This window comes from Malurus melanocephalus, unplaced genomic scaffold (assembly GCF_030028575.1).
Source record: "Malurus melanocephalus ecotype Western Australia unplaced genomic scaffold, MMel_1.1 scaffold_130, whole genome shotgun sequence".
Classification (NCBI taxonomy): domain Eukaryota; kingdom Metazoa; phylum Chordata; class Aves; order Passeriformes; family Maluridae; genus Malurus; species Malurus melanocephalus.
The window spans coordinates 1,475,841-1,494,144 of NW_026623362.1; the positions used below are offsets into that span (position 1 = coordinate 1,475,841).

At 37.7% G+C, this 18,304-nt stretch overlaps 1 protein-coding gene across 4 annotated transcripts in view; it reads left to right on the plus strand.

Moving 5' to 3' along the window:
• Positions 1–17,175, plus strand: part of GLCCI1 (glucocorticoid induced 1) — a 52,704-nt gene extending 35,529 nt beyond the window's left edge. For 2 of the 4 annotated variants that reach the window (XM_057370690.1, XM_057370691.1), the window contains exons 5-7: positions 1,335–1,487; positions 7,399–7,609; positions 14,242–14,399. In XM_057370690.1, coding sequence (XP_057226673.1) covers positions 1,335–1,487; positions 7,399–7,609; positions 14,242–14,333 — 456 coding nt within the window. In that variant the 3' untranslated portion in view covers positions 14,334–14,399. Of the gene's footprint in view, positions 1–1,334; positions 1,488–7,398; positions 7,610–13,094; positions 13,216–14,241 lie in introns of all 4 variants that reach the window. The other 2 variants (XM_057370689.1, XM_057370688.1) reach the window with 2 other exon arrangements.
• Positions 17,176–18,304: the final 1,129 nt, after the last annotated feature.

Sequence of the window (18,304 nt, forward strand, 5' to 3'; positions counted from 1 at the left end):
AACGGGCCAGTCTTTAAATATTGGAAATGTTGGTTCTGTTACCATATTTCCTGAGTGCCTTTTGTTATAACTAGGTGGTGTTCTGTAAAGCAGCTAGTTAGAGCAGCTGGTTGAGCTGTGATGGCTGATTCCTTACATTCTTTCCATGGGAGTAGAGTCTTGTGGTCAAAACTTAATGCRATGAAGACAATATGAATTTGATCCTCTTCCTGAACTTGTTAGGCCTTTATAACAAAGGATCCTACTACATTTTGCATAGAAAAGGGTTTTGCTTTACATCTCAAAGCTGTTGCAACTGCCATTGTAGTCACAATGCAAGCAGTCTTTGACACAGATTGAAACCCACCTTGGAACATATGCTGTTAAGAAACATTCTTTAGTACTTGGATCTCACTTTGTCAGTGCTCATGTGACATTTTGATTTCTCAGGAAGGTGTTCTCTGATAAAGTCATTCTGCAGGCAGTGTGTTTTGGCAGTCAGAGAATGCTTGCAGACAAATGACTTGCACCTTGGGAGCTGGACRTTGTGCAAGATTCACTTGATAAGAGCTCAAAAAAATGTTTACATTTTGTCTTAAGCGTCCTGTGATTCTGTGAGCAGGAGGAGAACACATTGTTGGACGTGTGAGCACTGTTCATGGCTGTCAGTGTAGGTGCTGCCAATGTGAAGCTTTTGAGGTTGACTGTGCAAGATGGGTGTGCACTCTAGGGAATGTTTCCTTTTGGTAACAGAGCTTTGCTCAACAGAATTTTCTGAAAGCCATATTTGTACTTACATGCCTATTTCTTAAACTCAAGATGATTTCTCTTAAGACCTTTGACATGAAGTTCTGAAAAGCTATAAGCTAATGAAATTAAAGGTTCAGAATTAATGTTTTACCTTTCATTCTCTAAAGCCAACCAAAAGAGAGTAAAAGTGCATTAAGTGAATATTTCAATTGAGTCATTAAGCTTTAGGAATGTTATGAAATGCCTTTTGGATCCCAGCATTAGTGTCAGGGCTCTAAAACATTACCACATGGTCCCCATCCCCCTATGGTGTATTCCATAGTCTKTGCATCTGGAAAGTGCATATACCTGTCTGCTTACTACCAAGTGAAGTCAWAGAATGCTATTACTATACAAGTCTTCTTTTAGTTAAATAGAGATGATATTACTGGCTTTTGATTTTTGCAGGCATTTTTTTTAAATTTAAATTCACCGAGTAAAGATGATCTTCTAGATGGCAAAATTAATAGACAGCTTCTTACTTAGTAATGKTTTTAGTTTTGGTCTCAGACTTCTGCCTTTATTCTCTCTTCCATCTTTAAATCATGTTGCTGTCTACCTTCTAGGCTTGTATTTCCAGATCAGTCCCTATGCCACTGTCAAATATTTCAGTGCCAAAATCAACTGCTTCACGTGTGCCGTGTAATGTAGAAGGAATAAGCCCTGAACTCGAGAAAGTATTCATTAAGGAGAACAGTGGAAAAGAAGAAGTATCCAAGGTAAGCATATAGTAACATGTTTATAACATGTTTATGATTGTTATCTCTTTTTAATCTATAAACACAGGGAAAACCTTCCTCTTGAGGAACCTTCCTTGTTGCTGAAATTACAAATAATTTTCTTCAAAGAACAGTTTGTTTGAAAACTTTGTTTCAGTCTATTAGCATGGTGGAGTTTTTTTTTTGGTTTTTCTTTTTTATTTTTAAAAGGCTTGTAGCCAAACCTACTTAGTTTAGAATGCCCTTTCTATAGAGAACTTGAAAGTTTTTRTGAGAAATACAAGTGTTTGAACATTCAGACACTTCAGGCTGCAGTAATAAGMGATCAGGAGATTGTTATATTTGCTTCATTTTGTACTCTTTTTTTCTTGAGCAAGATGTAAGCTTCCGGTACTATGCTCTCGTTTTTGGTTTTAATGCTTTTTTTTTCCCCATAAGCTGAATGTTGGCCACTTTACTTCCATTAGAGCTTTGTGATCTGTCATGGGAGATCTCTGTATGGGAAATACTGACAAATGGGGCGACTTTGCTTTGAGGCATTGGATTTGTCATTGTCCTCTAGTGCTTAGATGTCGCTTAAAATGTGGCATGCTTGGCTTACAACCTCTGTCTCCTAAATAGCCAGTGAAAATTTTCTGCTGTGGAATTATCTATTCCACTGTTTTTTTTCTAATCTTCTCCAAGGTGTAGGCGCTTTTCTCATGAATGGTCATGTGCCATTCAGTATAGCAATTCAGTATATGAATGAAGTTATGAAACTTTAATCGGAGGTTTAAGTTTCTGATACCTTGTAGTTGCAGTGCTTCATATCAGTAGTAAATTTAAAAAGTTTTGGAGTAGTGTTGGCTTCTCCAGACACCTARTTGTGTGGACAAAGCAGTCACAATGAAATAGTGTAGTAGTAGTTGTACACTGTTTTCTTTCCTGAGGCTGTCTTATCCCTTTAAAGAGATGTGTATTGTAACAGGGGAATAAAGAAAAAAAAAATCAAACATGCAAACTGAAAGCCCAGATCAATAAGCCTTGTTGCAGCATCTCCAAAGAGAGTCCAAAAAGGTGTGTATTGTAGTGCCACAGTTGATATTGCTGTGGCTAGGGTCRTAATCTCCCATAGTTGGAGGATATTTCATTTATCTATCAGACAAACCATCTTTGTAAACGTTGTCCTTTGATTTTAACAGCTTATTACATGGGATACAGAGCTCTCCTATGTAACTGAATGTACTGACTCTGGTCCAGCAAAACAGTTAAGCACATACTTAAGTGCATTGTTGGATTTGGGCCAGAGGTGCTCAGCAGTTTACGCAACCAAGGCAATAGTGAGCCCTTCCTCCAAACATTCAGCTGGCGAGAGCTTCAGASACAAAAGAAAGTCATAAATCAGACATTGCCCTTGAAGTCAAGTCCATCTTTGTGGGCAGAGGGTTATTTCCTGCTATGTAACTGCTAATTTCTGTGAAGTCTGTTCTGGTGGGACCTGTAGTGGGACTCCTAGCACTGTCTTTGAGATTACTGATCTCTGTTTGCTTATGGAAGATCGTAACAAGATCATAATTTACTCAGTATTACTGCTGGTGAACTTTCTCCTAATAGAAGAATTTAGCTGTGTTTTAGCCTGGGGAASTTGGGGCAGCTAGGTTAAAGGCTAGGAATTACTGAACTAAAGATAAACCATAGGAARCAAATGCCACTGGTTTAACTGCTAGTGAACATTTTTGTTTTTCTTTCTATTTTCTTCCATTCTGTCTTGCTGTAACATTTTGTATTTTTTAGAAACTATTTTAAAAGAGCAGTGAAAGATAGTTCGCAGCTTTGGAATATGTATTCTGTCTTTACTCATGCTGACTTAGTTCTGTTAAGTCTTTGAAACCTTCATTTTTTAAATTTTAACATGATTAAAATTATAGTTACAAAAGTAAAAAAACCCCACTGTCGTATTCTGCTAATTTTGTGTTTCATAAAGATACTTGATGATTTGTACTGTCTTTGTGTCATTATCTTCTAATAATCCAGTTGACTATAAAGTTTAGAGGGATTGCATTGTAAGTGTTTAAAACATTAAAAAAATTTCATTCTTTGCAGTTTAGCCAGAGGTGTATTGTTTCACATAATTAACCTTGCTTAGTTAGCTGAAGGTGTTTTCTTTTTGCTTTCATAAAACTTAAGTTGTCTGTAGTGAGTCACTTCTTAATCACCTCTTTCTCCTCAAATTTATTAATGAACTTTAAATTAATGTTCTAATGCATTTATTCAAAATTCTTGGATATATTTTCCTTCCTTTTTTATAACTTGCTGATTAACTCTGACAAGGTGTGATGTTGTGTATTTGTTCTCACTGTAACGTGTAAGAGGGAATCAGCTTTTTGTGAAGTTGTTGCAGGCTTTTGTTTTTTGTTCCCACTGTGACTGCACAGCCCAAACATTGGAGGCTGAAGTGCAAGATGGTGGACTTTTTGTAGGGATTGGGGTATAAGAGGTGTTTCCTCCTATAGAGTACAATAACAAAAATCCTAAGAAGTGCCCTGTAGCAGAACATGAACATGTTCATAGGCCTCCTATTAGGCCGAACATTCTACTGGAGCTATCAAGTATGCAGAGGTAATTAGAAAGAAAAAATTTTGATGGACTGTCACACAGTGTAAGTAAACTGATTACTGTATTCCTTGTTTGATTTCTAATGCTTCTGGAAAGAGATGGCAAGGTGGTTTTATGAACCTATCTTGAAACTTAATCTATTAATAAAGGGACTTTCTCTATTTCACACAGATGCAGAGGATCTTTACTTAAATCTTCATAGCCTTCATCTGAAAACTGTTTTTTTCCCAAGTGTTCCTTCCTAGGATACATTACAGTTTTTACACTTGCACCTTACCTAATGCATTGATGGCTTCACTARCACTGGCAGGAAGAAGCACTTTCCTGTGCTGGCCTTTGTGTTCCAATCTAGGGGAAAGTTTTTAAATCAATATCGTTGAATGCTTTGCTTTCAAGAAGTTGTGTCCCAAACAGATGCACAGCTTGTGAGGAGGCTTCCATGGGTAATATTATTGTAGACTGGTAGCATTCCTGATTTTCCTAAGTAGACTGTTCTTGGGTTTTGTTTTTTTCCAGCAGAAAGATTGATGCTGAAAACGAATTGGTGAATATTAACAGTGTATTCAGAAAGTCATGCTTGTTGTCAAATGGAGCATTTCCATACCTTTGCAGGAAGATGAGAGCAGTGTGTAACTGTGTCCATGAACAGACATCCCAGAGGGATGKACAGGTGTCCTGTCAGAATGCATTTGGCATAAGGTTAATACATGACTGGACATTCTTGCAAAAAAACCCTCAAGAAATAGCATATAGAAGGCAGTAATTTCTAGTTCTTTTCCATGCGTTGAGCATGATGGAARCTAATGGCAGCTGTACCAAATTAGTTACCCTCTTTGTTATGTAGTATGTGAGAACTTCAGTTTTAGAACAGTTTGGGCATGACTCATGGAAAGTAACCTCAAAAGTGCTTTTTATTAATGTTGATCAGGTTTGATACATAAAGTTTTTAACAAGTGAGATACTTGYAGTTGATGTTTTCATTTAGATTTTTGCACTTGTCAGCATTAAGGGAAAGATAAATACAAAAGCACAGTAATCTGAGATACTAACTGGCATTTTTTTATGCCTTAAAAGTTATTGCATTTGGAAAGAATGATAAAGGTTTAGCTTTTTTTGTGTGTATTTAGATATATGTCTAAAAATATGGATTATTTTTGTACCTCAGGCTTTAATTCAGGGGAGATTGAAGTATGTTATTTGGGATATACTTCGTGACTAYCTGAGACTACATTGTTCATTCAGGTGTGGAAGAACATCTGTGTTATCCTGAAGTCTTTAATTATGTAATCACTTACTGTTTTTTTCCCCTCCCTGGAATCCTTGTTTCTACCTGTTACGTAGAYCATAGTGTATGCCCTTAATGAGCAGGCTTTTGGCGTTTTTCTTTTCTCCTCCTTAGATTTGTGTTCTCATGCATACTGTTGCATCTTGCTTTGAAGTCAGAAATCTGCATTTCTTGCTGAGTTTTTGCTTCTTTGTAACAGGAGCATGTCTGAAATTCTGTTCACTTCACTTTTGTGTGAGAAGAAAGATGATATTATTTACACTTTATGGGTGGAGAAACACAAATAATCCATCAGGGTTCTGTAAGTGTGGTTCTCCARGTAACTCAGGATGTTGCATTCCATTTGAGGAGTTTAGAGTGCAGCTCCTTTGGTCTCCTGCATCTGTGGATGCAGAGGTCTTTTACAAATCAGACCCCTGTAAACTGGATATCCAGAAGAGAAACTGTAAAAGACAGAGGTTGGTTCAGTTAATTCCCTGAAATCTCACGGAATTTTTGTGGGAGAGAAAGAAATAAAAATGCTGTTTTGCATGGCAGTTTTTTTGCGTTTGTTTCTTTGGCATGTTTTTTTCCTTTGTTGGTTTGGTTATGGTAATTATGAGACTGTTTTCTTTCTACAGCTTCAGTCTTGTTTTCTCCCTCTCCTGTCTGTGTAACAAATGCTACAGTGCTGCAGGTCTGTCTTGTGCATTGAATGAGTCGGGGCCTGTTGGGGGTGATGGGAATAGAACACGTAGTCGTGTTGTAACGCATATSCAATGTGAGCTGAGCTGTTGGAACAGACCACACAGCTGTGCCCAGACCTTACAGCATTTGATGGAGCAACTGTAATCTTCTCTTTATAGTGTGTTTCTTTGCTCTTATTTGAAATACTAAGTGGTATTAACTGGAAGGCTTCTAAGAAGAAAATTATCTTCCTGCTCTCTGTGTCTGCCTCTTCTTGTAATATGTAGTGGTTTTCTGGATAGACTGTTGCTGAAAAGGGGAGAATRTGGTACTCAGCCAATAGGTGTCATGTCCTTGTTGCTAGCAAAAGTGTTGGGTTGAATTTTAGGCTCTGGAACAAACCGTTACAGTTTTGGAATACATGGGGAAGGGAGGCAATAAAATAAAAATGTTCAGCTGAAGTGAGAAGGAAAAAGACATTAATTTTTTGTAGCTAGAACATTTAAGCTGTTCTCTATGGTTTGGACACAGTCCTCACTGAAGTGAGGATAAAAATTATGTTTAAATCTTGCAGGCATTTTTTCCCCTTCGCTTCTAAGCAAGACTGTAATTCCCATTGGATTTCTTACATTTAAAGCAGCACTGTCTTTATTATAAAAACTAATTTTCCACTGGGAAGGACAAGTAAGTAGAGCRTGCCAATGTACTGCTGTGAACATGTCTCTGCAGTATATTGCAGAATGGGATGTAGGATCACTCTGGCCAGTGCCAGCTAGGCTGATAWGGGCAGGCAGAGCTAACTAGCTTTGGTTTCAAGACAAAGCTTGTGAGCCTTGTTACAAGCCTGTGTGTGCATCATCTGTAGTAGGATAAAATGGAGAGGTGTGCTAGAGAATTACTACTTACTAGCAAAACTTGGGTGGTTTCTTTTATAATTGTAATTCAGTTGTTATGGCAACAGTATGCCATTGTATTTGACAYTTTCTACTTTCCTTTTTATCCAAATGTGATCTCTGTCAGGGTACTTCTTTTTCTTTTATAATAACAGTGGCCATTACTGAAATTGTAGTGCTAAGTATAATGAGAGAGGTCTGCTTTTTTAAACAATCATAAAAACATAACACTAGTATGTTTGAAGTGCGGATGTTAACTTTGCAGTGGAACATGTGCACMTTGCCCCAGTACTCAGCATAATTAATGTATGTTCAGCATAATTAATATATATTGTGTCCATTGTACCCTGCATTATTGAGCGAAATCTTCCTGTTTTTTCAAAAATGGCTAGTTTGTTGTTCTTAAGGCCTTCACTTATGAGTTTGTGGTTTGATCTTTTGTCTGTAACACGAATTGCTTGTTCTCTTGCAGCCTTTGGATATCCCTGATGGTCGAAGGGCCCCGTTACCTGCTCACTATCGTAGTAGTAGTACCCGAAGCATTGACACTCAGACTCCATCTGTCCAGGAGCGCAGCAGCAGCTGCAGCAGTCACTCACCATGTGTCTCTCCCTTTTGCCCTCCTGAATCTCAGGATGGGAGTCCCTGTTCAACAGAAGATTTACTCTATGACCGTGATAAAGGTGAGAGTAGAATGGCCTGCCTTTACCTATGGGAGGCATGTGATGTCCTGCTTTTACAACTACCTTCATTTTACTCATTACATCAGTTTTTGTTTTTGTTTGATGGTTGTGGAGGGATTGAGGATBTATCTGAAAACTGGTTTTGTTTGTTTACATATCTTTTTCCCTCTTGTTTGTGAAACTTCACAAACATCTTCCATAAATATGTCAGAGGAGCACAGCAAACAGTTAACTATTTATGAAGATTCTGATGTGAAGAATTCAGACTGTAACATGTTTATCCTTAAGAAAGGTTTCAGGAAGGCTTGTGGTAGACTGTATATTTATCATAGGTGGGTTGCTTGCTGTTCAAAATGAAGTTCTGGACTGCTTTTAAAAGCACTCAGCTTGCGAACTCTTACATTCCACTTGAAGCTATTTGGTGAGAAGCTCAGATATCAGTTTGAACAACCTGATAGAGGGTAATTACAGCACAAAAATTCTGAATAATTTATGTGTTTATGTATCAATATCCTGCATTTTTTTTCAAAGTCTGTAAAATGTTGTTTGGGTTTATAGTGGGAGTACAACTGGAGTTTCAGTAGCTGACAGGCTATGGAGTATGAGAATATAGGCACCAGTGTAAAAAAGACTGTGGTTTTTTTGACAACTATTTACTAATGAAATTACCCCTTGTGCTTCTGGTCAACTTCCTGAAACATGGACTTCAATATGGAGGCTGTAGGATTTGGGTATATCATCCAAGCTAAGAGTAGTAAGTTTCACAGAGGAAAACTTCTAAGATTTAGCATATATTTACCAATGAGCTAAAGATAGTAGTGTTTTGAGGTTGTAAATGAGGTTAAGCTTTTTTTTTTTTTTTTTTTAAATACTATCTATTTGTTAATTCTTAAAGTAATTTGGGAATAGGATTAGGAAAGTCAGCAGGAGAAATAGTAGCCTGTTGATTTCTGAAAAGTATTTTTTCCCCATCTTGGATTTAAAAGGAAATGGTAGAAAACAATCCATCTGCCCAAATCCTGAACTGGSGGTGGGTGTGTGCAAGTGTGTAAGTTAACCACATTAAAGTAAAAGTCTTAGCTCAACATGATAGTTGGCCATGTTCCAGAAATAACAGTGGTATTAGCTCGCCTCCACCATGCTCCTCTTTCTTATACTATGCATGGGAATTTTAATGTGTTGTCAAGACTGAATCACTATAGAAACATCCACTAAAGTATTAGCACACAAGARACCATCTTGACAGGTAAATTGGTTCATATATGTCCTGATAACAAAWATAAGTTTAAAAGCAAGGAAATGAAAAGAATAATTCCTTTTGCAGTTGGTTCTCTGTTATCATAGTAATGGGAATTTTCAGTGGTTCRTTTATTGGCAGTAGTGAGTGAAGACAGTTTGAAATGGTGCATCTAGCCTTTTTAATGCTTCCAAGGCTTTCTATCTCCTGCCTTGGATTTTTTGAACAGATAACTGGAGTGAAATTTATGAGTAGATACTTTTTTGTGGATTTTGATTTTAAGACTGGCTTGAATACCAGGCTTGTATCAAAAGTSTTCTCTAGTAATATTGTGCAGGTGATGATGATAAACAGCCAGTTTTTAAGTCATCATAATGACATTTTAAAATTATTTTATATAATGCTGTGCATATGAAAGGTAAAAGCTTGAACTGCTCATCGCAACTTAATTTTTTAAGGGCAAGGTAAAAACTAGAAAACCATGTAGCAGTTTTTCAAGAGGAGGTAATTTGTTCAGAGGTTACAAAAAGTATAGTCAGCTTTTTACTTACAGATTATCCAGATACTGCAGGCCAGTTGTTCTGAATAAGAATGTTACTTCAAAATCATTAAATTATTGATGAATGAGAGATATAGGTAGAAATCACAAGAGAATAGCAAGCTTTGAGAGAAAGTTTATTACATTTGTTGTGGATGTTAACTGCTTCATACAGCAAAAGCTTGGGAAGGTTATCAYACCTTCGTTTTAAAGGCTTTTGTGATGCAATAATAAAACCATCATCAGTTTTTTCTGGGGCCTGATAGGTTTGGAAAAACACATTGAGTAACCAAACATAGATGTTTTGACTGCAAGTTCTTTGCTTGTTACTTTTCTCAAGGTTTAATTTTCCTCTTGATGGGAATAACTTGCTTCTACCATTAAAAAATAGATTTATGAGCATTATTAGTGGTTCTGGGATGTATTGCTGGTTAGGAAAGGAGGTACAGTTTGACTGGGAGACATAAGTAGTGAGAGAAGCCAATGCTCTGGATAGACACACACTGCTTTACATTCCTAAAGCATCTTTTACTTTTTGTGCAAAGSTGTGCTTTGGCTTCGGGCGCTCACAGCTGTCCTTTGGACTCTTGTCAGCTATTGGGTTMACCTTTCTGCAAGAAGCTGCTAAATAACTGAATTTTTCAAAAAAAAGTGAAAGTAATTTCCGGAAAAGGCCMACAATTTTGCTCTGAACAGAGCAGTTGCACTACGCAGTGTTGATTAGAGGAGACAAGGTAGGGTTGGGAAAGAAGGTATTTTCATGGCACCTGGTTTTATGATTTTGTAATAAAGCKATTACAGCTTTTACTAGATCTGTTTTGTGATACTSTRRTYMWYRRARYYSTAMWTAKCAKMSTYMKMMRYWGYWWCMKWRGYRRMKKTTAMAGRSRTSWRAWKTWARKGSATSWRAWKTKRMKRKRKKWWWTTTGKWGGKTTTTTTTTAACAAATATAGATCATATACTCTGTTTTTCAGGGATTTTGATTTAGGTGCCTTTACATAGCATTTATTAATCCTGTTGCTAGCAGGCTCTTACAAAGTAGCATGTTCATAAAGAAGTACTGAAGATACTTGTAATATTATGGGCATCTGATTCACAGTTTTTTAAAGGCAAGTTGTTAGTGAAGTCTTCGGATAGTCTCATTAGGTATTTTTGAACCTACCAAAACAAGTCCCAAGGCTCACTGGCAAAGTTTCTTGTTTCCTTTAAGTATTGTCACTCAAAAAACTGTTTCACGGTTTCTTTTTCAGTTAGCATCTTTTGTTGTTCTGATATGTGCAAGCTGTAGTTTCTGGTATTAGAGTTACAGTAGTACTTGTAGTGTTTTAATGACATCTTTGAGTTTTGTGGATAGCAGAAGAGATGAGTTTTAAACTCGTTCAGTAATTCCGTGCACCGAGGCTCCGCTCCCGCTGCGGGCAGGGCGCCCCCTGCTGGCGGCACCGGAGCGCTCGGCCCCGGGGCCTCGGGGAGCCCGAAGGCGCTGTCAAACACGGACAGCGCCCATGGATTGATTTTCTGGTCGGCAGGGATTCCTCACGGGACACTTTGGCACTGTACAGCTTACAGAATACACAAGTGGAGTCTGGCTTAAGCTGTGAATTCCACCTCTGGCCACTTTAACTCGCGGCCTGCGTTCCCAGTGCCTTCTGCTCCCACCCAACACCGGCCTGTACGTGCAAGTCTCCTCACAACCACGCGTGCTCTTCAAACAGAGTGTGCTGAGCGCTTGTGCAAAATGAAAATCTAACAACTCCCGAAGCTTTAAAAACAGGGAGGGTAAAGAAAGAGACTTGTTTAGCAGCTGTCTTACACAGAAAGTTTCAGCCAGACAGGGTTAACTAAACCAAAAACTTGATTGAAAGCTGAACTGGCTAGTAGACAAGAGTCTTAAATCTTCCAAGAACTGACTTAACTTTGAATTCTRTTTTATTCTTCCCTTGGATGTACTGCCATGGCTTTCCACTGTTTGGTGGAATGAACAGTAGTGCATTTTATGTCTTTAATTTTTTAAATAGAAACTTGGATGTACGATTTTAAATATTAGAAGGAGGAAACAAACTGTCTGGGTTCTGTTAATGATTTCTGTGTTTGGARTGAGTGGTGTGGGCCAACAGTGGAAAGATGCCAACAGGGCCATCATGCTCCCAGCTTGGCAAATGTCTGTATGGTCTCTAAGCATTTTCTGCCTTCGTAGTTAACACCAAAAATTCTGTAAATAGACATTCTGTATTCAGGCTACAGCAGGAAAGAGCTGAATAATCAATATGCTGCTGAGGTTCACTTCAACTTCTTTTTTTTTTTTCTCATATCTTTCATCATGAATCTTCAAAGGGAAGTGTGACATTTAAGTTGATTTGTTTCTTGTTGTAAGAGGAAGCAGAAATGTTTCAAAACATCTCATGATTAGCCTTTGTATTTGAGTCATGGTGATACAAAAGTTTGTGCAGTTACTCCTTGCAAGCTGTTAAATACAAACCTGTCCAGTTTGGTGAAGCTAGATCATCATGCTTGAGCATGGGTAGCTGAAAGGGCAGCACATATGCATAACAGCAAAGTAAACAAAGGTTATAAACTTGAGTTAAAAATAAGGTGTCTCATATTTGTGGAAAGACTCAAAATGAGAGCTAAAGGAAGAACAGCTRTTTCTCTCCAAGTAAGGTGTTATTTGTTGGGTCCTCATTAATTTTGCTATTTAATTTTTTAATTGTAATCCTAAGCAGGGAATAGGGAACCAATAATACTGCTCTGAAAGAGCTGTAGCTCTTTGAAAAGGTAGAGGCCACTGCAGAAAGTGAATTTTCTGTGGATACCATTTCTGTATCTGCTTAATTTCCTTAATGCATTTACTGTCATGTTGTCAGCGTGGCTGTTTAAAGTGAACCCTGYCATAGTCTTAATATTTCAAACTTTYGTGTTTCTGCCATTACCAGACTTCAGCCTTCTCATGTTTTCTGGGTAGTACAAATAAATCTGCCTATTGCCTTTTGTCCTAGATCTTCACACCTTTAATTCTAYGTGTGTCTGGTTAAAACACACACAGACAACTGGAGTTATGATGAAAATCTGTGTCATTTAGCCAGTAGTGATGAGAGAATTAAACTAGAAGTTTTATTCTGGATACTAAAGCAACTTCATAACTGGGAAACAAGTAAGATAAGACATTGTGATGATGAGGTAGCAGTACCTGTGTTACAAACGTGTTTTGTTGCAACTTTTGAGCTGTTTGTGAGACTAATGAGGTCAACATTCCAGTGAAGAATTATGTTTTAAAGTAAAATGCAAGCTGTATACGCACATTTTTAATAACACTGTTTATACAGTGAGAAGGCGTTTTATCATTACTGCTCATAATTCTTCTGCATGTATTATGCATATTACCTTGTTCATTTATGGTTTTAAAACTATGTAATAAAGAATGCATTTGCTTCCAGGATCACATCTCTGCTTTGTTCCRATTGCACAGTTCTGGATAAAAATATCCTCCTGTTACGTGATGTTATACGATMCGTTGCTGCTGCACCGAAGCTGTTGTTCAGAAGAAATGTGCTATACAAGGGTGTTAGAAATAGCCTGCAATAAAGGAAGCGCTGTGGTAGAAGCAAACCAGCATAGTGGCTAAATTGTGAAAAAGGGCGTCTTGTTTGGAAATCGAATTTAATTAAAAAACACTCTCAATCTCTAGTAATATAACTGCTTTAAATTTTCAGACAGTGGGAGTAGCTCACCGTTGCCCAAGTATGCCTCATCTCCCAAACCAAACAACAGCTACATGTTCAAACGAGAGCCCCCAGAGGGATGTGAGCGAGTGAAGGTCTTTGAGGAAATGTCGTAAGTAATGCCTTTTATATCAGCTGGTATCTGCAAAGCAGTAAAACTATTTACTGAGCCTRTTCAACTGCAGATGAATAAACTATTCCAGCTGATGGGTTTTTCAGGAGCAAACTATTCTTRTAGTTCGTCAGAAGAGAAGTTGAAGTGTTTACATTGGTTTGAAGAGAAAACGGAGTCTCTTAACTCTTTTTGTGCATTTATGAAAGGCACAAAAATCCAAGCAGAAAAGGTACATTAATTTCCTAAGCATTTATATAAACCTCTTTCATGTACTTTCTTTAATAACATTTTAAATTTTCACGGCTTAAACAAAAACTCTTCTTGTCATAATTACCACTTTCAAGTTGCATTTTGATGTGTATAAAACATACAATGAATGAAACATATGTAAAGTGTTGGTAGTATGCTTACGGCGTAGACTTTGCTCAATATTTTTGCTGAGCAGGAAACTGGAAGTTAAACTCTCCTTTTCCCCTAGACCCCACAGTATTTGAGTGCAGCACATGCTGCCAAGGTTGCATGCTTAGTTCCTGTGGATGAAAGAATCAAGGAGGGGACATTTCTGGCTCTAACAGCATTCGTTGCCTGCTGGGTGGTGAAGGGAGCAATGTTGGGTTGTGGAGAAAGCTCTGGACAAATTATGGAATATGGGAAAGGTCTATTTTATGGAGGTCCTCAAAGGGATTTAAACTGACTAAATATGTTATTGCTGCATTGCTTATCAGAGAAGAATTTGTGCCATTCTAAATTAACCGTGGYATTTTTTCATGTGCATATGTACTGCAGATTTTGCGTGCTGGAAGCTGCATGTTTGTCCAGTAATTACCAAGTCAGTTTTTGTGATGGTACTGTTTTTAATGCTGTGGATCAGTTAGCTGACTACCAATATGGAAGATGTTTGCCCCTCTGTCCAATTAATCCCATTCCTTGTCATTCACATTTTAGCAATGTSTAGAACCACAAAGTTCATGATGTTGAAAACACCTCAGCTGGCCAGATACATAATCTTTTTTCTCATTGTAGGTCTCGTCAGCCTGTCTCAGCCCCTCTCTTTTCATGTCCTGACAAAAACAAGGTTAATTTCATCCCAACCGGATCAGCTTTCTGTCCTGTAAAACTTCTGGGCCCCCTCCTTCCTGCTTCAGACCTGACGCTGAAGAACTCTCCAAACTCTGGTCAAAGCACAGGTTTGAGCACCCTGACTGTTGAGCAGCTTTCGTCTCGGGTCTCTTTCTCRTCTCTATCAGATGACACCAGCACAATGGACTCCCCAGAGATCCCGGTACAGCAACCGTCCCAGCAGCAGCAGCCGCTTTTGCAAGAAATTCAGACTGAAGACCATTCCTCTCCTCAGAGCTACGTGTTAATCTAGAGCAAGGTGGAGCAGGCCTCTGCCCCGAGACAAGGAGTGAGGAGATCGTATGCATGAGGTGGCAACCTTTCAGAACAACACGGAATATTTAGCAGCATTCAAAAAAAAAATCTCAACACTGTTCTTGGCAGGGACAGAATCCATATTCAGCATTTTTTTGTGAGAAAGCAGTAATGCCTGCAGAATTCATATATCATTAAGCGTTTTAAGTGGAGACTATGCATTTCATAGTACGTTTGACCCGATTAGTACTGTGTCCTGTGTTCTGTTTCAAATTCTACAGTATAAATAAGCTCTCTCTATATATAAAAAAATGTTGCCTGTCTGAATAGAAAATGTCTTGCTGTGTTGTGTCCTATGGAAAATACTGTACTTCAGGATTATGTTTACAATTGATCCAGGTGTTTATGTTTCTAACTTCTGTAATACACACAATGCAAAAAAAAAAAAAAAAATGGCCACAGCAGTTGCACAGTGCCCACCCTATGGCCTAGCTTCAGGTACTTCTCTTGAAGTGTAAACTCAGGTAACTTGGAATGTATATCATTGGAATATAAAATATTTTACAGCTACAAAGCTAAAGAGGGAACATCACTCTTTTGCCTTTCCTTGTTTTATGCATTAATATTTCCTCATTACATTCCACTCTCTTGGAATAAGTGCATTCAGATCCAGGTGAATGATGACCCTGGACATGGGTGAACATGAGGAGAACCAGCAAATCTGTGATATATATCACTTTGTCATGTGCTTACAAGTAAAACAACTGTTGCATTTACTGTCATTTCAATAGATGTAAAATTGTGGCATTTAAAGGTTTCAGGTGTTGCTCAGTTAATGACTGTTAAACTGTTGCAAATAAAGTGTTCAGTACTAGGCTGTACATGAGAAACATTCCATGTTGTGTGCGAGAGGATTTTGAAAGACAAGAATGTTTTTGTTAAGGACAAAAATTCTTTCAGGTTTCACAGGGGGCGATTGGGGATTTCCTCTCATGGTTTTTGTTGGCAGTTAAGGATGTGAAATGCTACTGTWACCGTCTAAAAGTCAAATTAATGTTTAGTTTCTCTTTTGGAAATGTTCATTCATTTGCTGGTTTGAAATAGGTTTTCAGATTTTGTTGAGCAGTGTTAGATGAGCAGCGTTTTATTTATGTAGTGAGTAATTGTGTTTGGATGAAAGTCCAGAAGTAGCAAGTGGGTGTTCTAAGAGGGGTGGGGAAAACAATAGTTTTAAGTTCATGTTACTTAAAGCTTCTCCCATAACTTTCAGTTGCTTAACGTTGTGTGTGTATAAGTGTGCTTTCCCCTCTCCTTAAATGTGAATAAAAGAAAAATCCATATAAAATAATCCTGGTTTTGCAGGCTGGACACTTTCTCAAAATAGTACAAGATTGGGTTTGTGGTGCTCTTCTGTTTTACTGGAAAAGGAGGAGCATTGCTTTCAGAGATAATTTCCTGTGATACAAAGAGAACCCCAAAGGCAAAATAAACTTGATGTTCTTGCTCCATTGCTTTCAGCTCAGTGGAACTACGTTTATGCTGTCTGCTCCTAAGAGAGTAAGTTCACCTTTCCCAGGAATTGAAGAGATTAGTAGCCTCCAGCTACTAGGAGCATTTAAACTTGCTCTTTTATGTTTTTTTCTGCTTTTGAAGATGAGAATGGAGGCGGGTGAGAGTGAGCCACCAGTAACTACTCACTAGATATGTGTTTTGTTTGGAGATAAAGCATTGCTTCCTTTTTATTACTGAGTTTTTGTTAACACTATCTTACAAGGTGGAATTTGCAGCCTATAAAACATTCACTGTTTTTTGACTCCCCTTGCAGAAAATAAAGGAGAGAGGTCTGTCTAACCATTTTCATGTGAAAAAGCTTCTTGAAACACAACAGCCATCTTTAACCCTACTAATCTCAGGCCTAGGTGAAAACACTATATATTTTATAGACTGAAGATAAAGGGGAGAAAATACTCATGATGTAAGTATTGATTCCTTTTAATATTTTTCTTTCTAGACTAACATTGCAGTATGATGACCTTTTTATGCTCTGGTTATGTCCAGATAAGAAATTGTAGTCTCAGTTATTGGTGTTAGGTTACCAGGGGATATGGTGAGTGGTTTTTAGATCAGTGCTAAACTCTGTACAATATTTGCAATGCCATTACATGTTCTTTATATTTTTCCATGAGAAACTAAATATTAATTAAAATGCACATTTGTTCTTAGCAGAATTGAAGGTTTTGAACCAAATGTGTTAAAGCTAATGCTTTGCCATGTAAATTTCCCAGCAGTTGTTTATCTCAATTGTATTCTACATCCAGCTGTAGAAATTTGTCAAATATTGTTTAAAGTTTTGTACATAGTTGTACTGTTATTTCTAGCCACTGTGCTGAACAGTATTCAAGTTATCACACAATATTGCTTTACACAAGGAAATGTGTGGCTTTTGTTTTGTATTTTTTTCGGTATAGAAGTTCCTGTGTCTTATTTAAATAAAAATTATAGTTTAAAAAAAAGAAAAAGTGGTGGGGACAACACACAAAAGCAGTAGTTCATTTATTTGTTTTTGAAACTCTGCATGAAACACCTCAGAAGGAGATTAAGTTTTAATATTGTTCCAGAGATGCATCTAGAATAATGTCAGCCTTGATGATAGTGTGCTATGTCTTCTAGAACAAGATAATCTCTTACCTATTGACTTGTGCATAATGCTRTACTCAGAAGGGGGGAAAACCCCTAAAAATAGCTGAATAGTTAAATAGGCCTTAAATATCATACTCCTACATAGCACAGGAAAAAAATCAGTGAAGAGTTATTTGAAACTGTATCTGCTGCTGTGTTTGTGGTATGGCTAATTTGAAGTTATCTGTTGAAAATTATGAAAGCCATTAGATGTTTCACTATGTGAAACTAAACTAAACCCCTAAAGGATGTGGTATAAATCTACTGGCAGTCTTGGTTTCATGTTGTTTTGTATGACTCAAATGATTGTCATTTGACTTGAAGAATAATTCTTTCCAGATGGGGGTGAGGGGGAAGGAGGAAGAAAGAAGGATAATATTTAAATACAAGTAAATCCTACAAAGACAGTGTTTACTGAAGAGCACTATGGAAATAACCGTCAAGAATGGATTAATGCTTTTTGTCATCAGTCAGTGGAAATTTTAAGTTTTCAGCATCCCGAAGATTACAAGGTTTCTATGTGACTGTGTTAAAAACATTAACTGGAACTTAACTAAAAGTCCTGTGCAGGGCCTGAAGTTGGATTTTGATGACCCTTGTGGGTCCCTTCCAACTTAGGATATTCTGAGGTTCTATAATCCCACACTGCTGTGAGAATGCTTAGTGTCCTTCAGTCAGAAATGGCTCMATTTCAGACATTTCATTGTCAGTTTGAAGGGGTTCCTAGGAGTAGCTTTGTGACCATCCTGTCCCCTAAATGGATTTGGCTGCGGCATTTTCAGGCTGTCCTTGAGTGGGAGAGTGTTTTCTCAGAAGTACTTTGACAAAAATGTGTAGCTTGCCCTGCAGAGATGTGATGCAGTTTGTGTCACAGGGAACTTTTAATCATCCCTATGAACCTCAGTCTTGCCTGGTTATCACATTTTAGTTTTGCACCCACATGGGCCACACTTTTGTGTGCTGTGTGTAACTCACTGCCTCCATCTTCCCCAAAGCCAAAACAAGCAGTCTGAAAAACACTGAAAGAGCTAAT